The sequence below is a fragment of the Hyphopichia burtonii genome (genome assembly GCF_001661395.1).
Source record: "Hyphopichia burtonii NRRL Y-1933 unplaced genomic scaffold HYPBUscaffold_2, whole genome shotgun sequence".
Lineage (NCBI taxonomy): Eukaryota > Fungi > Ascomycota > Pichiomycetes > Serinales > Debaryomycetaceae > Hyphopichia > Hyphopichia burtonii.
Window position 1 is genome coordinate 448,681 of NW_017963729.1, and position 23,694 is coordinate 472,374.

Consider the following 23,694-nt stretch of genomic DNA (forward strand, 5'->3'; position numbering starts at 1 on the left):
GTACTATATTCTTGAATTTCTTAAGAAATGAGTGATTCTACAAGTTAATTTCGATTCAAAATGAAATTGCTCTAATTGTAATCTATAAATACATATTGCTTATTAAACAGCCTTTGGGCATTTTATTCTTCGTCAGATTCAGACCCACTTTCGAGATCAATTTCAACATCTGAGTCTTCAGCTGCATCTCTAGCCTTCTTTTCTTCAATTGCCTTTTGTTCTTCGGCAATTGATTCTCTGAAAATTCTTAATCTTTCTTCCTTGGCTTGTCTTTGAACGACTATATATTGACCTAATGGGGTCTTTTCCCAATCAAAGTCCTTCAAAAATAATTGAACTTCGGTCTTATTTGATGGTCCGTATTCGACATTAGATCTTTTACCACTGATAAAGTTAGCATTTGAATTTAATTTTTCGATGAATTGCTGTAATTGTTTGTTGAATTTGATATTCTTGGATCTTTTGATAAATCTTCTCAAAGATAAGACAGCAGGGGTAATTAATTCAGGGAATGCAACACTTTTACAATATAAAACGAAAAATTCACCGGATAATTCTATAAATTGTTCACATAAACCATCTTGATAAACCTTGGTTCCTAAATATTGTTGGTTAACTTTAATATTATGTTCAAAATCAACAGCAACTAAATTGGAACGTTTTGGCAGTCTTGTCATGGCAGTTGATGTTAAAATTTCTGAAATTAATGGGAAAATTGGAATGAAAGTACCAGTAGATTGTGATATTCTGAGTAAAGATCTGATTAAGTAAAATCTTAATGGGAAAAATTGAGCAGTTGGAATCAATTTAACAGCACCTAGAGTGACTTGTACTAAAGGATAAATTAATTGTCTTAAAGGTGATTCTTTACTTTTATGATTTTCTAATTCTTTTTCAGGATTGCAATGTTGAGATAAAACTCTTGACCAAAAATCTAAAGAATGAGAATATTGCCAATTATAAATGGCCTTATAACCTTCTTTAGCATTTGAAGTAGCGTTAATACTATTTCTTAAATGGATAGCTAATTGTCTAACATATTCAAAACCGATTTGATAAGATAAAGTTTCATCGATACCAAATAATTCAGCAGCTGAATTTTTACAAAAATTAATCATTGGCATGGTATGAACATTAGTCTTACGACAGTTTTGTAAAAATGAAGAATAAACCAATTTCAAGACGATTTCCAAAACAGATTTAGGGAATTCTTTTGAAGCGTTATTTAAGAAAGCAAAAGTAGCAATTTGGGTATCAACTTCACTAGTGGTAGCCCAGACATCAACAATTGCGGTGAAGATTTGTTTTAATAATCTTCTATGAGATAAATAGTAAGGTAGAACTTCTTGTAAAGATTTTAAAACCAAAGCTGCGGTTTCAGTATTAGTGATATCTTTTAATAAGGTGATATAAGAACCAGCTTGGGATTTTAATATGCTTGAAACATGTTTAAGATGTTGATTTTTTTGAGGGATAGTTCTGACACCAGTATGTGGACTAATCTTATAAGGGATCAATTTTTGAATTGCTTCAGGAACATCTTTCAAAGCCAAGAACATCAATTCATTGAATGCTTTTGGATCAGTAACAGCATACTTATGATCTTCGGCATCAGATTTATTAATATTGACAGCCACTTTGAATGCAATACAAACATTCTTTATAACTTTAGTTGTTGGATTTTGCAATCTTTCGTGCCATTTTTTAACTAAATCAATGGTAATCTCAATCTTATCACCAGAGGCTGGCCTGGAATCTTCATCAGCTTCTGGTTGTGCTTCGTTTTGTTCTTCATCGTCTTGTTCTTGTTCATCTTCATCTTCACTCATCGCATCCAATGGATTCACCCCTTCAAAATCCAACAAGTCTTTATCGTTTTCTTTCAAGTACTTATAAAATTCAGGATCTTTTTCTTCTAAGTTTTCTAAATCAGCTTTCATGGCTTCTTCGTCCTCTTCCTCAGATGATTCTTCTTCTTCTTCTTCCTCTTCTTTCTTTCCTTGTTTCTTTGATCTCTTTTCTTTTGGAACCTCAAACCCTCCAGCGAAAAACTCATCAACTGGCATATCTTCAAAAACCTCTTTGGTGGCCTTGGAAACTGGAGCACTCACTTCAGCATCATCACTCGATGATTTACTCTTCTTTCGGGATGCATGCTTCTTGTTATGCTTTTGAACTTCCCTACGGTGATCCAAGGTATGCTTCAAATGTTTGCTTTGAAACTTTCTGGTAGACTTGGAGGTTTTACCCATTTTTATGCTTATGAATAAGTAATTAGACTTGATAAGAAAGTAACCAACCAACTTCTATTAAGTGAATTGAAAAAAAAAAAAAGAAAAAGAGCGATGAGGAAGAGACAAAAAAAAAAAAAAAAAAAAAAAAAATGGATAAGAACACCCGTACATACAAATATAAACGACTGCAAAAAACTTTATGAAATGGTTTTGTATTGAAAGTTACATATACTACAAGTCATCGAAGCGGCCTGAAAAAGCGTCTGAAAGCCACCTGAGAAGCTTGTCAAAGATGATGTGGTTGGCGTTATGATAGTAGATAGAATGGTCGCTATCAGGAAAGAAATGAAGGTCGTAGTTTTCAACTTCATTGAGGTTGAAGTTGTCAAGGAGCCAGAGAGAATTTTGCAAATGGACATTATCGTCAGCAGTGCCATGCATTAAAAGGAATCGTTTGAGGGCCTTGAAGCTGTCGTATTTGGAAATCTTACCTTGAGAGGCATATTTTTCATTTGTGGATGGTAATCCCATATACCTTTCGGTGTATATAGAATCGTAGAACAACCAGTTTGTGACTGGAGCAACTGCCATTCCGAACTTGAATGTTTGGCCCACGTCGAATTCCAAGGTTTTCAATGTTGTGAACCCCCCGTAGGACCAGCCCCAAACCGCAGTTTTATATTTATCAATATACTTATTGGCAGCGATATATTCGGAGGCAACGGTGACTATGTCCCTTGGTTCATAAAAGCCAAGGTTGTTCGTAGCGAAAGAGCGGAATGCCCAATTTTGGTCCCCAGTACCTCTTGGGTCGATAATAAGTACAATTGCATCGAGAGAGGCACTTACAACGTCTTGAAACTCAACCATAAAGGCCTTGGTTACGGTTGTAGATCCGGGCCCGCCGTAAACATGAACAAGCAAAGGATGTTTCTTCCCAGTCTTTGGATCGAAATTAGGCGGTAAGATTTCAATCACGTTCAATTCGATTGGAGTGCCATCGGCATTTTTACCCACACTAACCTTTCTATAAACCCGAGTAGGGAGATTAACGTTTTGTAAATTGTTTTTAGTAGTTTGGAAGTTGTTGATTACCTTATGAGATTCAATGAACTCATCGAAACCCGAGTCTTGGTTTTTATTATCCCGAGAATTAATGTAATCGTGAAGTTCTGCAGTGTTGATAACTCTTTGCCATGGTTGCAAAGGACCTTCGTAATTTAAATTGAGGAACTGTCCGTCTTTTGAAAAGTCCACCGAATAAAACCCGTCTTTATCAATTCCAGTAATTATCTGAGGTGATTTTGCATCCCCATTTTCTATATTCATTGAAACGAGATGAGCATCCATGGTACTTCTTATAGTGGCGAGGAAGTAAACTGTTTTTTCGATATCATTATACACCACGGGAGAGTTTAATAACACGTCCCAAGAACCAGAGCTGGTTAAAAGCTTAGAGTAGTTAGATGATCCTGCATTGTCAAACAACCCTAAATGAATCCTACCATTAACAACAACTTTATCAACGTAGGAGTTCTCATCTTGAGGCTTTGGGATGATTGTTATTGGGGGGATCTTTTCAATCCAACCTTTATACTCAGCAAATGAATCAATAGAACTTGCTACCGTTAGCTCGGTCAAGGATCTTTTTGGTTCATATACTTTCTTGGAGAGAAGGGTACTGGTACGATCAGACAATTTGAATAACATCTTCTGGGAGTCAACCCATTCTGCATCATACAAAATTTGATCAATACCCAATTTATCATCTTTGATATTAATAGCAGTCAGCTTCTTGGTTGATAATTGGAAATTATGTATAGAGAGCATTGGATTCGCAGTACCTGGCTTTGGGTATCTGATTGACGATTTGACTGGGTATTGATTGACTCCATCGACTTTGCCTTGTAAAGATTCTGTATAAGTATTATCGACTTCAAGAGCATCTTTCACAAAGTAATCCAATTCATATTCTTTGACATTAGTATCGTTAAGGGTTGCAAAAACCAAGTTTTCTTCATCTGGAGACCACCAAAGTAATTTATAATCAGGAATAACTTCTTCTTCATAAACCCAATCCGGCTTACCATTGTAAACCGTCGGAGATCCATTTTCTGTAATTTTGACGAGAGAATCCTTTTCATCAAAAAGTGACTGCAAATAAAGATTATGACCAAACCCAAAGACCACGTAGTCACCACTGGGAGAAAACTCAGCAAAATGGAGTTTTTCAAGGATTTCTGCACCACCCAATTCTTTTTCGTCCTTAAGAATCTCACTAGCAGGTGGTTGAATTGGAATATGGACATTGGTTTGAGAATTATAGAGCCAATAGATGGCAAAAGTCAGGTGTCTCCACTGGGGCAACTTATCAGTGACCAAAATATGATAATTGTCATTCATTTGATTGAAAGGTCTTCCAGGGTTTAATTTAACATCACTAACATAGAAAAAGTTATTTTCATAATTAAATTGGGCACTCTCCATAAGGCTTTCTTCAAACTTGGTATGTGCTTGTTTCACCACATACTTACCTTCCTTGCCCTTGGTCAAATAATAACCACCCGCCTGATTACCATTGGTTTTAGGGTACTGTCTTCTATCCAACCAGGTAATGGCTTCTCGGTAAGGCAAAAAGAGGTTTTTCCGATAGCTCTTTAACGTGACGTTATCCTTCGAGGAAGAGTACGTGTTCAAAGTAACGTTTTCACCATTCATCTCGTATACGTTGGTTTGCCATTGCAAATTCTTAATAATTGTTTTGGGAGAGTTACTGGCATAAACAATCACCGCAACAACCCATATAGCAACGAATATACCACATAAAATGCCACAGGCATGTTTAGATATCGTCCTGACCCCCTCATACTGTGAAAGCACTGTTTGGAACTTGGAATCGCTATTGAAATCTTCGTCCTGATGAGTCTTCCTACTGAATTCATCTATATCATCGAAAAACTCCGACGTGTCGGAGTTAGAACCACCTTCTTCCTCCTCTTGGAAAGTCAATTCCCCTTCTCCAGCAGCAGAAGAAGGCCCTTCTTCTAAATTGGCAGTCTGATCCACCAATTCGTATTCTTCAATTCTTGATTTGTTGAATAACATTTGGGAGCAAAAACAATCTAAATTTCTCGATTTCAACTACCAAACTCAAGCATTGACCAGCTGCTCACCAAGATTTGCTTTGGAAGTGATACCCAATTGCAATTATATATAAGTGAATAGTATACCCGATGGCGAAGTCTCCATACAAAAAGTTCCTTTATTGGGACATTAATGGAGCCGTTATCAAACAACGCACACTGAAAAAAACGAAAAAAAAAAAAAAAAGGAACAAACCAAAAGATTTAACATGTAAACTGAGTGAAGAATACGGGCTTTACAGTTTGAAACTGAACCTTCTAAGCCTTTGAAAAGCTGCCAACTGTTAGCCTATTCCACTAGACAGACAAGAACAGGTTTGGAAATCACAATTGCTTGGGGAGGTGCTATTTTTGACGAAAACCCCCGACAGGAAAAGCTATTGGACCCAAGAAGTTGAAAGAATGAGCCATAATCAAGCAATTGCAATCTACGGTCAGCTCTTCAATCATCGAAATGCCAAAGAGGATGGGTTCTATAAGAGCTTGTTTATTACTCCGGTGGTTGAGAATGCGTTGTTGTCTACATTGCAGGTGAATACCGAGTCATTGAACTCCTTGAGCGGAGCATCGGCCAATGATGCTAAGATCTTGCAGGATATGTTTATGAACGGAATCAAACTCTTATCAGATGCTATGGATTACCCAGTGGCTGGTGTTGAAGGTGACGAGGTGGGTGTTGGTGGAGGGATCAGTAGTCATGTTAAGGACAACGAATCCATCCACAGTGGGATCAGCCGTAGGTCAATCAATATTAACCCCATTGATGATGGTGGGGAGGATATCACCTCGTTGAATGGGAAAAGACTGAGTATGACCTCGACTGCTCCTCCCAGATTGAATGAGTATGATGAAGGGGATGATATAACCACCTTGAATGGGCAAGCTCCTCCTTCAACGCCTCGAAGGAACCGAAGAGGAAGTAGCGTATCTTCCTCTTCTTCATTACCCTTTCCACAATCAGTCAGATCACCTTCTGTCCCTTCCACAAAACAGAATAGCGTGTCTGATTTTGGAATACACTCTAGCAAACCAGGATCACCAAAAAAGTCATTGAGTCAAAGATCAGTCAATACAATTAAGGAGTTTGAAGGGATCGATTATGAATTGAGACTCGAATTGATTGTAAATATAACAAAGATCTTACAAGTTTGGTTTCACAATATCTTAACTACAAATGAGCATAGCGTAAAAGCCTTGAAAACTCTCCAAAATGATTCAAACGGTGAATACTTAACAAATCAAACCAATAATATCATCTTTAAAATATTCAAGTTACCAGGGACTTCTGCATTGTTGACTGATTCCCACTTATTCGACCTATTGTCCAAGATGAAATGGTTCTTGACGGGCTCTTTGAACTACATTAAAGATCAAATATACTCGGGAAGTGATGAAAGTCCAACCGATTTCCGAAGCTTGGTGGTAATAAAAGAGTTGATTTTCTTAATTCATGATATTTTGCATACTTTATTCCATTCCTTGATATCTTCCACAAAATTCAATACAAATGATAATGATATGATTATTATAAAGAGCCTTTTATATACTTTCTATAAAGTGGACTTTTCTGAAGCTTTTGATGAGATTTTGCTCATTGCAAGTAACAAACCTGAATCTACTGAAGATTCGGAAGACCAGCTTTTTACACCAGCCCCAATCAGGCTTTCTTTTGAAAGTTTATTAAAGGTGTATGTCATAATCGGAACACTAGCCAATGTACCAACCAATTACTTGTTGGTGAATAAAAGCTCATTATCTTCAGATATTACTACAATTGAAAGTGAATCACCCAACGTTTATGAAAATTTATCAACAAAGTTGAAAAACTTTGATAGCTTGACGTTTTTCAAACAAGAAGTAAATTCAAAAATATTGCCGATTTTAGCAATGAACTTCAATTATTATTTTGAATATAAACCTGATTTAATCATTTATAAAATTAAAAATAGTTCGTTTATGAATTGGATCACAGGAAATAGGTTTAATGATAATTTATATCTAAACTATGATACCGTTAGAGATACAACTGATTTAAAATATAACTCGAAAAATTTAAGTTATCTATCAGATGATCCATATATTGATGAATTGGTTGAAATATATAATCAAAAAGATATGGCGAAAAAAAATAGTGAAGGTGATGATGAAAATGGATTAGTCACCAATAATGAGTTATTACCAATAACGTTGTTATTATTTACTTATACTAGAAATGGGTCATTTTTGAAAATTTTCACTAAGCAAATGAACTATAATAATCATAAAGTTGAAGATTTACTTAACAAAGATATCGAAAGCGTTGAGTTATTTGAAATATGGGTTTGTTTACTTTCATATGTTTTCCAATATCAATTTAAATCATCCATTAATAAACATGTCAGTAGACTTCTGTTGGTTATATTACTTAGATTAACATCTATGAACAGTCAGGTTAAAACTGATGAAGAAAGCTTCCACTTAGTTGATAACTTACTTAATTATCAAATTAATGAATTTAAATGGAAAATTTGTCATCATAAGCTACCAATAATTCCAAACAATATAATCAAGGAAGGGTTTAAAAACAGTTTATTATATATAATGGACTGTTTACAAGTATTACTCAGATTTAATTTAACCAAAAAATTAAATATTGAAAGTTTTAAAATTGCAAACACCATACTTTACCAAATATTATTAAAATTTAAAAAGAATATTAATGAAGGAGAAAAACCAGAAGAATTAGAAAAACAATTGGGTAATTATCCATGGATTGAATTGTACAAGACATTGATTCATGTGATTAAGTTTATCAATAAGCAGTATTGCAATAAATCCAAAGAATCAATAAAATCATTAATTGAGGAGATTTTTTTAATATTTGAATTATTATTAGAAGATGAATTTAATCAAATAATTCAATTCAACAGCGATGAATTCCAAAGCAAATCACAAGGGAATCATTTACTTAAATCAATTAACTATGAGCTTATTTATGAATTATTATTAAATTTTGAAAGTGTTAAGGCCGCCTTTGATAAATATATTTCTAACGACGAGAATTTCCCAAATATCAAAAGATGTTTCCAATACTTCATTGATGAATTTGGTATAATCAAATTAGATAACAAGGAAGACGAGGGAGAGGCTAAGGATAAGTTTGATTTGATGCATATTGATTTTGATTCACCGGAAATGATTAGTAAAATTATCAATTTTACCAATACTACCACCACCAAACACGAAACGGTTGGTTATAATTACAAATCGACTTTCAAATTCTTGAATAAGTCATACGATTATATCTATGAGAATGAAGAGGAATTATTAGAAGTTTTTTATAGTTTATATAATTCCAAATGGTAGAAGCAAAAATATATATTATAAAAATTAAAGACCTACTTACCTTCATGAATAGTTCTAAAGAAATCCATTGCTGCGGTGAAAACCACCAAAAGGATACCACCACCAGGACCTAATCTCAAGACTTTTGGAATAAAACCTTTATATAAAGCGGCAAAACCTTCTTCTTTGAAAACGGTGATTAACGAAGGGAAAGTCCAAATATATCTAGTTGAACCGGCTTGAATTCTTGATTTAACCACATCAAATGGAGTATTCAATACCGTACCAAAAGTCCCACCAATAGTACCACAAGTTAAATCAATTAAAGTTTTTTCAGAAGAGCTTTTTGGTTTTGGCATTATTGATCTAACTTGATGGATCAAACCAAAATAACCGGCGTTCCACATAATATGTCTCCATAAAGTTGATTCTAAACCTTTATATAAACCAAGAACACCATTTTCTTTCACGATATGTTTAACAACTTCGCCCATACCATTAAATTTAGAGGTTTTATCTTGTAATTTAATCTTAACCAATTCAAAGGGGACAACAACAAAAGATTCGGTGGCACCGGCAGTGGCACCAGTTAAGATAGCTAAAGATTGAGACATGGTAGTAACTCCAAAAGCTTTACGATAAACCTTCCCCCATTCATCATTAGCAGCGAATTTTGTAGCTCTTTTAGGAGCTTCCATCAAAATTGGAGCAGTAATCCCTTTATATAAACGAGAAAACCCTTCTTCTTTAACAATTTTCTTTATACATTTGATAGTACCGTTATAAGCATCGGTAGTAGCCAATTGTTGTCTTGTTTTAACCACATCCAAAGGATACATGACTAAGATTTCAGAAACCCCAGCAATGGCTCCTGATAAGAACTGATATATGAATGGCAATGGTTTGGGTGTTTCGACTGAAGACATCTTACTAACTATTTCAATTACTCTTTATAATCTAAGGCTTCTTTCTATCAAAATCAATGAAATATTATACAATTGATAAAAGACTAGATCAATTAAAGGAAATTCCTAATATCTAATTTTTCAAAAATTATAAATGGCGTGCGAGCACAAGAACAATACTACTACTACTACTACTACTACTTCTGCTTCTACTTATACTGCTACTATTACTACTACTTCTGCTATTCTTTTATTACCCAATTGTACTACCACTGCTCTAACTCCTTTCCTACCCACTGTGCTCTTCCAAAGAGCACGGTGATTGGGTGAGGGGACGAGTCAGTAGTCAAAGTGGAGATATCAATCCTATTTTGTAACTTTGATCGAGGCGAAACCGGCCCTAAATAATGGTGCTGTAGCTTATCCAGTAAGAATGGGCAGATTACTCAAGATGTAGAATTGGCTCCAATCCACCAGAAAACCTCGTCCAACCATACCGTCGGGCCAAAAGAACCCCCATCACCTCCCCGAATCTCTATCCAATGGGTTTGTCGGGGGTTCTGCTCCCATACCTTCGCTGTCCACGGGACATAAATACTCGATAGGGAAGCGATGCGGTCGTACCGATTTTTCGCGGTGCGCACACGCCTCTTCTCTTCCCTGGAAAAGTATATAAAGAGCATCAGATCCACCTTCTTCGTGAAAAGAAAGAGGTTTTTCTTCTTTGTGCGGCAGCCAGAACTATTACCGTGTTGCTTGTCTTTTTCAGATATCCCTACGAGTTGGCGAGCGTCAAGTTCTCGGCGAGAATAATATCCAGTGATGGACCAACGACCATCTTAGTGCCCTTTCAGTGATTGGATCTTCGGATCGTATAGAGATGACTGAGGGCCGGCAGGTCAAACAGATGTAGATATGTATTGAGTACATGCATTATGAGTGTATTTATGAATTTATGAGTGTATTTATGAATTTATGAGTGTATTTATGATGTATGTATGAGTATTTATACCTATATCCATTGCCCCCGGACAATGGCAAAGGAAACGTTGATGAAGACCCCAGCAAAGACGGCCATTTTCTGTCTCTTGTTGAATACGGTGTCGTCAAGAAGAATGAAAATGACGCTGATGGCACCCAAGAAGATGCCCAAGCCCAAGCCTAGTAGTAAGTCTTCGTTGCTGTTGATATCGCTAACGTCATTGGACGGTGCTGCCGGTGCGGTGGCTGCTTGTGTTTGTTCATTCCCACTAGCAGGTCCAGCTGTAGTTGGAGGTCGATTGCTTGTTTCATTGGTGGGGTTATTATTTATGGTGGACTCGATCCATCGCTCTTCTAATTCACTGATTAACCGTTGTCTTCTTTCTTCTTCTTCGACGTCGTTAATACTATCAACCCCACCATTTCGGGATTCAAATAAATTGGGCATGTAGATTGAATGGAACTGTCTTCTTAAATCGTTTATATCATCTTGGCTGAACCCCTGTTGTAATAATCGATCAAATCCAATTATATCAGGCGTGGTACTAACCTGTTGTGGTCTATTATCCAATTGGTTCTCTTCGTTCAACTGTGAATACGTCAATTCATCCCCAATAACACAATGAATGTAAACTTTCATTTCTTCATCACCTTCTTCTTCACTATTTGCTTCCATTTGTCGAAGTTTTGGCTCAAAGACATCTTTACGGAAATTAGTCGTTTGATTCAAAACCCGTCCATTATAAATAAGCCTTAATCTTCTCCTTTCACTAACCGGCACTTTGTTTCTGATTATCACTTTTAACCAGGTTGTATTAACTAATTTATTGATATCGTCCTTATCGAAATTTATCGATAACGGAATCTCCAAATCCCGGATCTCGGGTCCGTTCAGTACAGTGTTCGTAAACCTTATTATCAACGAGGCCTTCATTGCTCTGTTGTCTTATATGGATGGCTAACGTTCCACCAAGAAGGTATCTATCGTCAGCCCGTCTTGATTTTTCTACTAAAGGGAAAGTATCGGTGTGTACGGGTGTTTCCGGTTTTCGGGGAATACCCTTTGCCTCTGGACATAATGAAATTTGTTAAATATTCGGAACCTTGAATTTGCCATTTGCAATTTCCTAACTCCATCTATTCATATAAGTAAGTACTTCTTGTCCTTTGATCTTGTCAATTGTCCCTTTTGCTACCATAAAATGTCGTCGAAAACACCAGTTTCTGATCAAATAAATCAAGTTGAACAATCACTAGATACTAAAACTGATTTAGATAATCAAGAATCGAGTTTAAGATATGCCGCTTATGCTAATAGATTTAGAACCATTCTTTTAGCATCTCATCGTTACGTTGCTTATACTTCGGATATTGGTGAATCTTTTAGACCGGTTGCCCATCCATATTTAGTTAAATTAGGTTATGGTGTTTCGTGGTTATATATCTTGGGAGATGTCAGTTATGCATCTTGGATTGTTAAATTAAAATCTGAGGGCCGTTATACTTCAGGCTTGAAACCTTGGAATTATCCCTACCCTGAACCAAATCCAGTTGCTAAACAGGTTTTTGAAAGTACTCAAGGTGATAAATTGGTTGAATCAGATTGGAGATTGGTTGGTTTGAAAAGAGGGTTATTCCAAAGTATTGCTTCAATGGGATTACCTGCTTTCACCATTCATAGTGTAGTTAGATATTCTTCAGTGTTATTTAAAAATCTGAAAATTAAACCTTTGAAAACTTATGGTCCAGTTGGTCTCGGGTTGGGTGTGGTTCCTTTATTACCTTATCTTTTTGATGAACCAGTAGAACATGCTATAGATTATATTTTTGATAAAGGTGAAGATTTTTATAAATCTTCTCAGAAATAGCGTTATTTATTTACATACATATATATATATCTATATAACCGTAAATTGTATTTAAGGTTTAGATTTATTGATTGTTCCACATTTGGAACATGACTTAGCATTAATATCTTGATCAAAGGCTAAAATTGCATCTTTGACTTGAGTTCCTAAATCATGGCAATAAAATTCAACTTCATGGCATATTTCTTTACAGTTGGAACAATACCATCTTATTTTATCGTTTAACCCCTTTGGTCTATCTTGTTCAACAACCAATCCAATTGTATCTCCAAATCTAACCGGATTATGGGGGGTATTGCCTGGAAGTAAAAATGAATCTCCTTCTTCAATTATAATATCCTTAAACTCTCCTTCATCAACTACTTTCAAACACATATGTCCTTTCAATTGATGGAAATACTCAGGTGTCTGGTTAACATGGTAGTCTGTTCTTTCATTAGGACCTCCAACAATCATAACTGTGAACCCACCTCTATGAAGACAATAATTATTCACCGGTGGTTGTAAAAGATGATTATTCTCTTCTATCCATTTCTTAATGTTAATTGGTTGCGCGAGCATCTTGTTCTAGTACTTCTTCAAGCTGATAAGTTCAATATTGAATCTCTTTAGCACTCTTTAAATCACAGATCAATTGGTAATGATTTAAAACGTTTGCCGTTTTCTCCATTTAAAAAAAATCATCGCCTGATACCGTCGCATCCAAAACTTATTAAAGCAGCAAAAAAAGTAAGCTTCCCCACCAGGAGTCGAACCTGGAATCTTCTGGTTCCAACCGAGAAGTGGTTACGAAATCGTAGCCAGACGCCTTGACCATTGGGCCATGAGGAACGAAGCTTGAACGAAAATAGAAATTTGTTAAATATAACAGCACCGATTTTAAAAAGTTGAAAAGTCCGTGTTAATTCAAAATCCTTCAAACGTATGCTTTCTGATCCCCAAAGGATTGGACAATAGTTCTAAACTCTTTTATTGTAATCTCGAAGTAATTTTATTTGAGTTGGGCAATTTCCGTGGAATAAATGGAGGAATATTTTTTTGCAGTCAGAAATGGTGATAGACAGCCATAATTATGGTTTATTTCAGTCCCCAAAAGTAGGCGTTTATATATAGAGAGACTAAGCACGATGGGAAATGAATCCTAACAGTGTGAGAAACATAGATCCTTCGAAGTATTTGTGAAAACTGGCGAGAAGGTTACTAATCAAATGAGGAGCTTAGCCTACATTCACGAAGAACTTCTGCTATTGTTAGATTATCTAAATGTCTCGTCAAAGTAGATACAGTTAAGGAGCAAGCTGTCTAAGTTAAAGAACTGTTGCTTGAGTTAAAAAAACGAGCTGGTAACTCAACTACTATCTTAAAGCGTTCTGTAAATGAATCTAGGGCCTTTAATTGACGTTCTCTTTTATCATGATAAACAAATGGAAAAGGCCCCAGCAGTTGAACAAGAATCCGACCAGGGTTTCTGGAAATGAAAGCCACTTCAACTTTCAACGAATATTGATTAACTGGCAACTCGGAACTTATTCGTCATACCAAGTGACTGGTACAACTAGTGACGAGTAACTATTAATCCGCAAAAAACATTTAAGTACCTAAGTAGATCAAGGGTGCTTTGAAAAAGATAATACATTTGTACCTAAGTAGATCAAGGGTGCTTTGAAAAAGATAATACATTTATATGATGCTAAATTTTATCTGATTCAGAAAAGGAATATTCTTGGAATAAGGTATAATCGTGTTTGTCATACCACTTCACAAGGCTACATATACATACTTGAATAAATAGATGTTCCCTTTAGAAATATGTCTTTGTATCTATAACCATTGTTTTTCATTATTTATACTAGTTGTAGTTCCGTAGAGCCTACTCTAAGAATTGAATCCGCCAAAAGTTTATTTCCTAGACATATCTACGACGTCTCGACCAGATAAATGAAAACAACACTAGGACTTTGTCATTGAGTACAATCAAGTCAAAGCTCTCGATGAGTCAAATGGCTAGGCATTTGCAGAATTCAAATTTTAAAAGAAATAAATTATACTACGATTATTTTACCCCAATTTCACCACAGCAAGTATAACTATCAAGTAAACTGAGTATCAAAGCCTATTCTACACAAGGCAAGTTTCAAGGAATTCAAAATGATTGCAAAAAAAAAAAATTTGTCTGCGAAACTCATCGAAGCACAAAATTTTTCAAAAATTTCACTAGTTTCTGAATCTTTCAAACATGAAAAATTCCAGCAAAAAGAAAAGGCAAAAAAGAAGAGTCTACAGCACGATGGTTTCCATTATGGTCTCCCACTAACGTACTCAGCATCGCTCTCAGCAGCTTAATAATTATTGATCGGACGGGTAATCATGCTTTATGCTGGATATGGCCGTAGACGTCAGTTTCGAATTTGGGGTGATTTTACAAACAAAGATAAATGCCACTGTAAGAGCTCCTTCTTATATGTCAAAAAAAAAAGACTTAAAAAGGAACGTTTTCAGGGGTATGGGCATAAAAGAAAACATCTTTCACTAAGTAGGCTGTAAAGAATGACATTTTGTTCTGTTCATGTTCTAATTTGAGTTAAAAAAATCTTATACAGCTCAAATATTTCAGAATACAGTTAACATGCTTTAAAAGCACGTAATTGTCAATTGGAGATCTCGCCAGGCTTTTTCAAGTGCTGGCTAATTATCGGTAGTTAATGTAAAACAGTATCTTGGTAAATCAGAGTCCACGTTTGTTTTCGAGTGTCTTCATGATATGTAGACGAATGTAACTTAACCGGCAATTTTCAAGCCAGAAAATATTTCAAAGAGTTAGCTCATTCCATCTTCAGGGTATTAGCTACCGTCTGAAGGCATGGGTGATAATGTTAGCTTCTCGTATTTAGTTGTGTGTTATCAACCCTTGACGTCAAAAAACTTTTGCGATCAGTTTTGCAACTATTGGTAAAACCAATTGTATGTGTAAATGGGGTTTTTATGAGGTACACATAAAAGATAAAGGTATATTTGAGGTTAGCAACTGCTTACTGGGGCTGAATAGAATTGATCATTGTTTTCGTGGGTGGTACAGACAACATTTCCGGTTCATTTGAAAATGAAGTTTCTGTCAAGAGTTGAAAAGTTTTTTTAAGCTTTTTCGGGTTTGCCTTCCAGTATTCAGTGGACTGAAAGAGGTCATTTAATTAATGTTTTCGCTGATTATCCAAATGTTATAGTAAACAGACCATTGCTTGATTGCATTATCTTTTTGCACTACCAAGGATATTATCAATCGATGATTCGCCAACTATTCGGTCAGAGAGAAGGGATTTATGGACGAGCGAAGCAAATATCATCACGATAACGGTTCTACTAGGGAAAAATGAGGGACCTATGGTTATTTTACAAATAGTTGTATGAAACAAGATTAAATGAATACGTTAAACGAGAGAAAAGATTGATAAATATTTGAAGATATAAAGAGTAAAAATAATTTTTTTCCTTTTTTATTTTAATGTTCCAAAATACTTAAGTTACCGGTAACGACAACATTTTCCAAAATGGAACCATTTGGAATATCGATTTTTTGACCGTCACTAACAACGATAATGACGGTACCCTTTAAGGTAACATTTCTACCCAAGTTAACGTTACCGGTGATGGTCAAGTGATCTAATTCCAAAATTTTTGGCATATGAGGAATTCTTGATTGGAAACCGGAAACTTTTTTGAAATGAGAACCTAATTTAATCAAAGGATTTGAGAAACCATCTCTGGTTGGGTCTAATTTAAGAGCACCGTGTTCAAGATAGAATAAATCAGATTTGACTAATAATAAATCGGAACAAGTTTTAACTGGTAAGAATCTTGATCTTGGAACAACAACCCCATGAGCACCATCAAAATGTCTAATGGCAGCACCAACGGCGGTTTCTAATTGTAAGACATTAATATCAGAAGAGCCTTTTGAGATAGTTTTTTGATTTGGAATAATTTCTGATTCGATTGAATTTGATTCAATTAATTTTTTAATTGCTCTTAAGTTAATCCATAAGTTATTAGTATTGAAATATTTGAATTTTTTAATTGATTTAAATTCTTCAACGTGTTCTTTTGGAACTTGAGCAATTTCTAATAATCTAACTTGACCATCGTAATTGATTAAAGTACCACCTTTAACATCAGCTCTTGTTTTATCGGTTAATTCCATAATATATTCAGCACCAGTTTCAATCATGTGATCCAAGATTTTAGTATCGACGGTGGCACCTAAATTGTCACCATTTGAAACAAATAAAATATCTCTACCTTGGGCTAATAAAGAATCCAATTCACCGGATTGAACCAAACTTTCAAATAAATCCCCGTGACCTGGAGGATACCAAGTTTCTAAATCATCATCAAAAGATTCTGGAACTGGTAATAAAGAATCTTTAAAGATTCTAGGAAATCTGGATTGATTGAAAGTTCTAACTCTAATTCTGTGACCTTGATATTTTTTAATGATTTTGGCGGTATCATTATCGGTATTGAAAGAATTCATTAATAAAAGTGGAACATCGGCATCATATTTTCTGTTCAAATGTTCAATTTGTCTAACTGACAAGTCAAGAAAAGTATTACCATCTCTAACTTCAATAACTGATTTTGGTCCAACACAACCCATTGAAGTACCTAATCCACCATTTAATTTCAAAACAGCCAATTTACTCAAGTTATTCAAATTCTTATCTTCTAAAGAGTTATATTGAACAACTTCATTTGGTGATGGAGATTTAATCTTATCCCAATCTAAAGTTGATCCACTTGCTTTATCACTTAAATATCTTCTGAATAAAGCGAAAAAGGAATCCATTTCATTTTCAAATCTGGATTGCTGGTCACTATCAGTAACAGTATCTGCTAAATTATTCAAAGCATTACGCATTTGAGATGCTGCTACAGTGGTGGCAGTATTATCAAATGCCTATCCCTTGTTAGTAAAAAAGATCAAACGGTAGAAAATTAGCTTATTTGAATACATACATAAGTAGATTGAGTCTTGATATGTTTTTTGGGAATAGCCGTATCCATCTTGATGTTTTAATTGAAGTCAATTATGATTTCCAATTGTTTGCAAAAGAAAAACCAACAACTATATATATGTTTTTCAAAATTCACCTTTAAGATTCGTTGTTCTCTCGCCTTTTTGGGTTATTCGTTTTGTTTTTGTTTGCGTTGGGTTTGATTTGAAATTTGCTTTGTACACATGGACTGTCTTACTCTACTCTACTGTTACTCTTCTTACTCTTACTGCTCTTTCCAGTACTACTTCCAGTGGTGGCACTAGTGCTGGTGGTGCTGGTGGTGCTGGTGGTACTACTATCACTTCTACTGGGCGATTTAGTACCGGACGTAATTCTGACGATGAGCACTGTTGATTGGATGAGATACGAGGTGTCAATCTGGACCCCAAGGTATTCGTGTCAATTTGGCTCCCCGGATACTCGTCGTGTATGCTGCCGTGTTCGTCAGTGTCGTGTTTGGGATTGGTTAGGGCTGGTATTGTGGTTGATTTGGCTTGAGATTGTCGTATTCCTGCTCTCAGATGAAGGTATAACCCATTAACTACTGTAAACTATCATATTAATAGAACTTGTCTTATTGTAACGTATCTTCTTCTATTTTTTCATCTGATTATAACTGTATATTATAACTTATAATTAGTGTTACATTTGGATATATTACGAGGTTGCGAAAGTATCCTTCATTGTCTTACTGGTTTGCGGAAACTGGCATTATCTGACGAAGGTGTTCATTTGCTTAGTGAAGCTCGAGAGCTTACGGCTTGCCAATGACGGAAACCCGTGGCACTGTCATCTTGACAGCAGGCATAACCTTTCGCTAAACAGGTGAGCTAAATATTTCCACAATGTAGAAATAAGCTGTAGTTAGTGCTTGTTAGAGGGGTATTAAGTTCCATAACGAAACTAGCATACTCGTATAAACTAGTATACTCGTAGTAGTATTTCTATACTCAGGGACACCAAGGCAATGAACTTAGTTCAATTTACCGATGCCGAAATATAATGAGATTAGTAGCCGGTCTACTACACCAAGCTCTGAGTCTTTGTCCTGGTACCTGTGGAGCTGGTGTTTATAGCTGGTCTTTTAAAAGCCTTTTCGAGAGTTCGATATCTTCTAAGGCTGATCTTGGTAATGGTTGGGTATTTTTCATATTCTTCCCAGTTTCCTTTTTTAAGAATAATGAATATATATATCTACTAAATATGTTCTTCGTAGCTGTTTTTTACTATAGTAATCAATATATGTTCATCTACCTAAAGATTCGGCGAAAGATGTGTCCGTTGATTATGAGAGAAAGATATAGCCGGACCCTCTGGTTGAATCAAGTGGGTAAAATATCAAAACTTCATGAAGATATTATATAACTAACACCTTTCTGAATAACTAATTAAGACAGCCATATTTGGCGGGTATTACACGGCGTCTTTGGTGGGCATTGCAATGCTTGTCTTGGTCCGAAATCTACGAAGGAGCTCTTACAGTGGCATTTACCTCTGTTTGTAAAATCACCCCAAATTCGAAACTGACGTCTACGGCCATATCCAGCATAAAGCATGATTACCCGTCCGATCAATAATTATTAAGCTGCTGAGAGCGATGCTGAGTACGTTAGTGGGAGACCATAATGGAAACCATCGTGCTGTAGACTCTTCTTTTTTGCCTTTTCTTTTTGCTGGAATTTTTCATGTTTGAAAGATTCAGAAACTAGTGAAATTTTTGAAAAATTTTGTGCTTCGATGAGTTTCGCAGACAAATTTTTTTTTTTTGCAATCATTTTGAATTCCTTGAAACTTGCCTTGTGTAGAATAGGCTTTGGCACTGGAAAAGTCTTAATAACGGATAGTCGTCGTGTTGAGACATCAGCGAAACTGGATTATAATCACTAGTTCGACGATGATACCATTTGTTTTTGCTTGTCCGAAAAATTTTTATGTTTGTTTTGCTGTAACTCTCAATAAATTCTGAAGGTCATTTCGTCGTATAAGATTTGCTGACTTTACGGATCTCAGTGCAAAAAACTCCACTATGAGTTTTCAGGTTCACTTGCTTCGGACTGTCTTTTGGTGGGCCTTTCATCATATTCTATCTTTGAAACTAGAGTTATTCTATCTTTGAAAGTAAAGTAAGTAGGAAAATGTCTGGGGGAAGAGGAGGAATGCCTACAAATTGACATTTGCATGTCAATGAAAGTTCTGCTTCCCCTCCAGTACCTTGGTGATTATTGCAGCCTATTGATACGATTCTTCTAGAGTGTGTGCTAGTAGAAATGAGCTCGCATCTAGGTATGGCCTTCCCTTTTGAAACAGTGTTTATTCGCTAGATATGCATGGCCTAATATATAGAGGATCTTTGAGTTTTGTTCAATCGTTATCAAAGATTAACACCACGAAATTATGTTCAGATTTTCTCTAATTCTATTCGCCGTATGAAACTTAATACAAGTACTTGAGCAGATTAATTTATTTAATGCTTACTGTTTATCTGAAAAACTATCCCCTTTCTTCTCTGAAATGATACATTAATTTGCCCTTCGAGATGAAAACATCAGTTTATGCTCAAATCTGTCAATATTTCGAAAAAATTACAATAATTTTTATTTCTTAACTTTTAGCACTTTTTTTAACTAATTTACTTTTTCTTTTATTATAATGTCATATATTGGTTTATAAATAACTACAAAAAGTCAATAATTCCTCGAAATTATTGATATTAAAAAACGCCTTTAAAAACAGCTAATCAAAGGTAGAATAAATACTTCTCTTTTATAAAAGGAAAAAATCCATAATTGTTTCAAAAATCGCTTTGTGGCGCAGTCGTGAATCTCCCGATTTCACTAGTTACAGTGGCCGAGCGGTTAAGGCGATGCCCTGCTAATTACCAAGTTAGCTGTTAGGCATTGGGTTTTACCTTCGCAGGTTCGAATCCTGTCTGTAACGCCATTTTTTTTTGCTATTTTTTTCTTATTAGCATTAAAATAGGCTATCTGTAAACTACCAATCGTATTTAATTTTTACATAGATGTATCTTATTGTTGTAAGAGTGTATTGAATTTTTACACAGATGTATCTTATTGTCGTAAGAGCGTATTTACATCAACCACAAGTCAAGTACATAATTAAACCATGCTTTAAGCTTCTCGTTATACTGAACCTCTTTCCCTTTCATTGGTGTTTCTATGCTACCTACAAGATTGTAAGCACACCAGTAAGCACCACCATCACTAAATTCATAGATCTTATCCCAAGCTTGGTCTGGTTCTCTAAATCCTTGAACTAGAATCGGATTTTTGATTACAGGAGGATTCAAGACTTCAGCAACATATAAGGGGTTTTTGTTAATTGTATTATCGTAAATTTCAGTGGAATCAACCAAAACATTAGTCTGATCACCATTACCAAATAAATCGTGTGATTCATTCTTGGTTATTATGAATTTTGATTTTAAAATTGTTTGAGATTCCGGATTTTGATATATCCAATGCTCTAATTGATCAGAGGTTAGATAGAGTAACGTATGGTCATCGTCTTCATCCAACTGACCAAATGAACTTGAACAATATTCATCAGCTGCAGTAGCTAGGAAATAATTTTTATTTTGATAGGGAGTACGTTGACCAGCCAAGACACCAAAATGTCTATTAAAGGCAATTTTTTCGTTATTACCTGTCATTTCCTGGCTTAACCACATTATTTCTGGATTGACTTCTTCAGAGAATATTTGAATTCTACTTTCTAATATTTTATACATTTGTAAATTGCAACCCAATAACAAAGAATTTATGATTTTGGGTTTATTAATGATTAAAAGAGTTGGATCCATCAAGGTTGCAAAATTATCTTCTAAGAAACGATTTGTATCAAGCAGAAGTTTTTTCTGTCTCATTCGAATACCAAACATGTTTTGATCATTTCTATTTGGCATTAGGAAACTCTTTATAAAATTAGTAATCTCATGGAAACCAGGAGCAAACTTTCTCGCTTTATTATCTCGGTAGTAGGAAGGTTTTTTGAAAAATAAATAGCCATATTCTCGGAATTTTTCCATTTGAAAGAAATGCTCTATTTCGACAACTGGAACTGCAGTGGGTAACAAAACCACTGACTCTTCAAAGGAGTTAAAAATTGTCGATATTAACCATGTAAAAGTAGGATTGTTGAATTGAAAAGATTTTGAAATTAGAGGATGTTGATCTTTGTTTTTAACATTAGAGATATCAACAAACCAAATATCTTGCTTTGGGAAATCTTTTGGAGTTGAAAATTTGAAATCTTCATCTAAGTTCATTGCTTTCAAATATTCATGATGAGATGAAGGTAATTCTCTGATTTCGGTTCTTGCCGCTTCGATTAATCTTCTCTTGTCAACTTGATTGAAAAAATTATTTAAATAAACTATTTCAATTGGGAATGTATTCTTCAAGCCCCTCAAAACATTTATTAATCTTATAGTATTATCGATTTGTCTATTATTATTCGAGGTCGGTAGTAATGGAATGACTATACCTTTACCATTACTTTTCGCCAATAATTGATTGATGAAACAGTCTGAGCTTCCCGAAGAATAACTTGATTCATTGAAAACTGGTAATTCACCTTTTGGTAATAACTCCAATTTCCAATTTTCAAATTTTGGGAATTCTTTGTTTAGCCAAGGGAAAGTTTTACTTTCATGAATACGGCAATCTTTGATAGAATTTTCGATGAAACACTTACCGAAAACTCTAGCATCATTCATTTCTCTCATAGTTTGATATTCAAAAGAGGCTAATTCTTTTATATCATGATCAAACTCAATTTCGAGCTGTTTTGAATGATAATTTTCATCAAACCTGGAACCTTTTCTCATTAAATTTTTCCGAAGTCGTTTAGTCTTTTCTCTAAACCACTTCTTTTTTTTATATAGAAAAATATTGAAATCAAAATTACTCATCAGTTCTAAATCAACGTATACTGAGCCACTTTCGGAAATCTTCGATAAATGATCAAAGTACGAATTACATTTTTGGCTTAAATCAGCCAGCCTCAATGTTTCGTATTCTCCAGATTCAATCCATCTTTGATATATTGGGTTAATATAGTTAATTCTATTACTGACTAAGTCAAATTTGTCGTTAACTGGTTTCAAAACAACCTTTTTCCTATCCTGAACTGATTTGATCAGTATTAGAGCACAAATAACGAGTAAGAAAAGCACGAGAAGTTTTTTTGAGCGGAAAAAAAAATTATTCAATAGTGTTTTCCAAGCTCTTAGGCTCGTCATGGTAGTAGTATGGAGGGAATTGGTGTAAAAGTATGGGGGTTTATCATATTTTTGTTTATTTTGATTTTTTTTTTCTTTCCTTCATGAGATGAAAAAAATAAACTTCAATCAGCACCAAACAAGCATGATTGGCCCACGCAAGCAAGAGAACAAGGAAGTTGAGAAAGAGGAACCTAAGGAAGTTGAGAAAGAAGAATCGAAGGAAGATACGAAAGATGACGAGGAAAAGGAGGGTGATACTGACACCGAAAGTAGTGAGAGTGAGGATGAAGTGATTGGTCCAGTATTGAAAGTAAATCCACAACCTAAAAAGTCATTAATGGAACTACATCAACAAAGACATAACAGCAAGAATAAAATCACAAAGTTTGATCATAAAGAAGGACTCAATAAGGAAGTGAGACAAGAGATATTAAAGAACTTGAATAAAAATGGTGGACTTGGCGGCAAATTCACCAAAGGTAAATGAACGCTTAGATGGAAACATTACCAAATAACTCATCCAATTCATTCTTATCTTGAGGCTTCGTAGTAGGAACCAACACGTTTTCAAAATCGAATCCAGGAGCAAATTTTCTTTGCTGTTGGTTAATCCAATCCTGATACTTAGTCACCTCTGCTGAATCGCTAGTACTTTTCATTTTTTCAATTGACGCCAACCAATTGGTCAACTCCTCTGTAGTCAACTTGATCTTAGGCGGTCTTACCGAGTTCAAAGTTGGTATCAACTTATTAAAATTTGTGTTTAAAGTGACTGGTTTCGGGGGCTGATACAAGGGATTCTTGATCAACGGAACCTGATTCAATATCTCATCGGCTACACACAGTTAGTAACTACCTCTTTGAAATAGATCCAGCGTACATACGGGTGTCGGTGTTATTCATGGTGTGGGAAGAAGAAGAAGTAGTAGTGGTGGGCGGTTATTCT

At 35.2% G+C, this 23,694-nt stretch overlaps 12 protein-coding genes and 2 non-coding genes across 14 annotated transcripts; 4 read left to right on the plus strand and 10 right to left on the minus strand.

The window, feature by feature from the left end:
* Nucleotides 1-122: 122 nt before the first annotated feature.
* NOC2 (mRNA-binding ribosome synthesis protein) lies at nt 123-2,252 on the minus strand (the record flags this gene model as incomplete). Its single annotated transcript, XM_020222136.1, has 1 exon — nt 123-2,252. The coding sequence occupies one exon, from the start codon at nt 2,250-2,252 to the stop codon at nt 123-125; it is 2,130 nt and encodes a 709-aa protein (XP_020077592.1).
* Nucleotides 2,253-2,399: 147 nt separating this feature from the next.
* STE13 (Ste13p) lies at nt 2,400-5,490 on the minus strand. Its single transcript, XM_020220769.1, has one exon. It carries the CDS (start codon nt 5,337-5,339, stop codon nt 2,466-2,468), a length of 2,874 nt encoding a protein of 957 aa, XP_020077593.1. The 5' UTR covers nt 5,340-5,490; the 3' UTR covers nt 2,400-2,465.
* Nucleotides 5,491-5,590: 100 nt separating this feature from the next.
* Nucleotides 5,591-8,738, plus strand: HYPBUDRAFT_238233 (uncharacterized protein). The gene has a single exon (XM_020223220.1). The coding sequence runs from the start codon at nt 5,780-5,782 to the stop codon at nt 8,720-8,722; it is 2,943 nt and encodes a 980-aa protein (XP_020077594.1). The 5' UTR covers nt 5,591-5,779; the 3' UTR covers nt 8,723-8,738.
* A 16-nt stretch (nt 8,739-8,754) lies between these two features.
* HYPBUDRAFT_104121 (mitochondrial 2-oxodicarboxylate carrier) lies at nt 8,755-9,627 on the minus strand (the record flags this gene model as incomplete). The annotated part of the gene is made up of 1 exon (XM_020218329.1): nt 8,755-9,627. One exon carries the CDS (start codon nt 9,625-9,627, stop codon nt 8,755-8,757), a length of 873 nt encoding a protein of 290 aa, XP_020077595.1.
* A 735-nt stretch (nt 9,628-10,362) lies between these two features.
* Nucleotides 10,363-11,685, minus strand: HYPBUDRAFT_151961 (uncharacterized protein). The gene has a single exon (XM_020220770.1). It carries the CDS (start codon nt 11,519-11,521, stop codon nt 10,619-10,621), a length of 903 nt encoding a protein of 300 aa, XP_020077596.1. The 5' UTR covers nt 11,522-11,685; the 3' UTR covers nt 10,363-10,618.
* A 70-nt stretch (nt 11,686-11,755) lies between these two features.
* On the plus strand, nt 11,756-12,455 carry HYPBUDRAFT_151963 (uncharacterized protein; the record flags this gene model as incomplete). The annotated part of the gene is made up of 1 exon (XM_020220771.1): nt 11,756-12,455. The coding sequence occupies exon 1, from the start codon at nt 11,790-11,792 to the stop codon at nt 12,453-12,455; it is 666 nt and encodes a 221-aa protein (XP_020077597.1). The 5' UTR covers nt 11,756-11,789.
* Nucleotides 12,456-12,506: 51 nt separating this feature from the next.
* Nucleotides 12,507-13,022, minus strand: HYPBUDRAFT_10002 (3-hydroxyanthranilate 3,4-dioxygenase; the record flags this gene model as incomplete). Its single annotated transcript, XM_020218054.1, has 1 exon — nt 12,507-13,022. The coding sequence occupies exon 1, from the start codon at nt 13,014-13,016 to the stop codon at nt 12,507-12,509; it is 510 nt and encodes a 169-aa protein (XP_020077598.1). The 5' UTR covers nt 13,017-13,022.
* Nucleotides 13,023-13,189: 167 nt separating this feature from the next.
* Nucleotides 13,190-13,286, minus strand: HYPBUDRAFT_t77. The gene has a single exon. It is a non-coding gene; the product is annotated as a tRNA-Arg (tRNA).
* Nucleotides 13,287-15,871: 2,585 nt separating this feature from the next.
* On the minus strand, nt 15,872-17,560 carry UGP1 (UTP glucose-1-phosphate uridylyltransferase). Its single transcript, XM_020219228.1, has 2 exons — nt 17,466-17,560; nt 15,872-17,406 (listed from the first exon to the last, which is right to left on the minus strand). The coding sequence occupies exons 1-2, from the start codon at nt 17,511-17,513 to the stop codon at nt 15,952-15,954; spliced, it is 1,503 nt and encodes a 500-aa protein (XP_020077599.1). The 5' UTR covers nt 17,514-17,560; the 3' UTR covers nt 15,872-15,951.
* A 1,322-nt stretch (nt 17,561-18,882) lies between these two features.
* HYPBUDRAFT_151965 (uncharacterized protein) lies at nt 18,883-19,075 on the minus strand. The gene has a single exon (XM_020220772.1). It carries the CDS (start codon nt 19,060-19,062, stop codon nt 18,895-18,897), a length of 168 nt encoding a protein of 55 aa, XP_020077600.1. The 5' UTR covers nt 19,063-19,075; the 3' UTR covers nt 18,883-18,894.
* Nucleotides 19,076-20,343: 1,268 nt separating this feature from the next.
* On the plus strand, nt 20,344-20,443 carry HYPBUDRAFT_t35. Its single transcript has one exon. It is a non-coding gene; the product is annotated as a tRNA-Ser (tRNA).
* An 83-nt stretch (nt 20,444-20,526) lies between these two features.
* MNT4 (Mnt4p) lies at nt 20,527-23,230 on the minus strand. Its single transcript, XM_020223221.1, has one exon. It carries the CDS (start codon nt 22,764-22,766, stop codon nt 20,595-20,597), a length of 2,172 nt encoding a protein of 723 aa, XP_020077601.1. The 5' UTR covers nt 22,767-23,230; the 3' UTR covers nt 20,527-20,594.
* HYPBUDRAFT_151967 (uncharacterized protein) lies at nt 22,605-23,687 on the plus strand. Its single transcript, XM_020220773.1, has one exon. It carries the CDS (start codon nt 22,891-22,893, stop codon nt 23,233-23,235), a length of 345 nt encoding a protein of 114 aa, XP_020077602.1. The 5' UTR covers nt 22,605-22,890; the 3' UTR covers nt 23,236-23,687.
* MVB12 (Mvb12p) lies at nt 23,240-23,581 on the minus strand (the record flags this gene model as incomplete). The annotated part of the gene is made up of 1 exon (XM_020218386.1): nt 23,240-23,581. A coding segment is annotated over one exon (342 nt), but the record flags the coding sequence as incomplete, so codon positions are not given.
* Nucleotides 23,688-23,694: the final 7 nt, after the last annotated feature.

Coding starts and splice junctions, on each gene's coding strand:
- MNT4 (XM_020223221.1), bottom strand. CDS start 22,766: ATGACGAGCCTAAGAGCTTGGAAAACACTATTGAATAATTTTTTTTTC.
- HYPBUDRAFT_151965 (XM_020220772.1), bottom strand. CDS start 19,062: ATGCTTTATGCTGGATATGGCCGTAGACGTCAGTTTCGAATTTGGGGT.
- UGP1 (XM_020219228.1), bottom strand. CDS start 17,513: ATGGATACGGCTATTCCCAAAAAACATATCAAGACTCAATCTACTTAT. Junction 17,407..17,465: donor TCAAGACTCAATCTACTTAT/GTATGTATTCAA, acceptor AACAAGGGATAG/GCATTTGATAATACTGCCAC.
- HYPBUDRAFT_238233 (XM_020223220.1), top strand. CDS start 5,780: ATGAGCCATAATCAAGCAATTGCAATCTACGGTCAGCTCTTCAATCAT.
- HYPBUDRAFT_151967 (XM_020220773.1), top strand. CDS start 22,891: ATGATTGGCCCACGCAAGCAAGAGAACAAGGAAGTTGAGAAAGAGGAA.
- STE13 (XM_020220769.1), bottom strand. CDS start 5,339: ATGTTATTCAACAAATCAAGAATTGAAGAATACGAATTGGTGGATCAG.
- HYPBUDRAFT_151961 (XM_020220770.1), bottom strand. CDS start 11,521: ATGAAGGCCTCGTTGATAATAAGGTTTACGAACACTGTACTGAACGGA.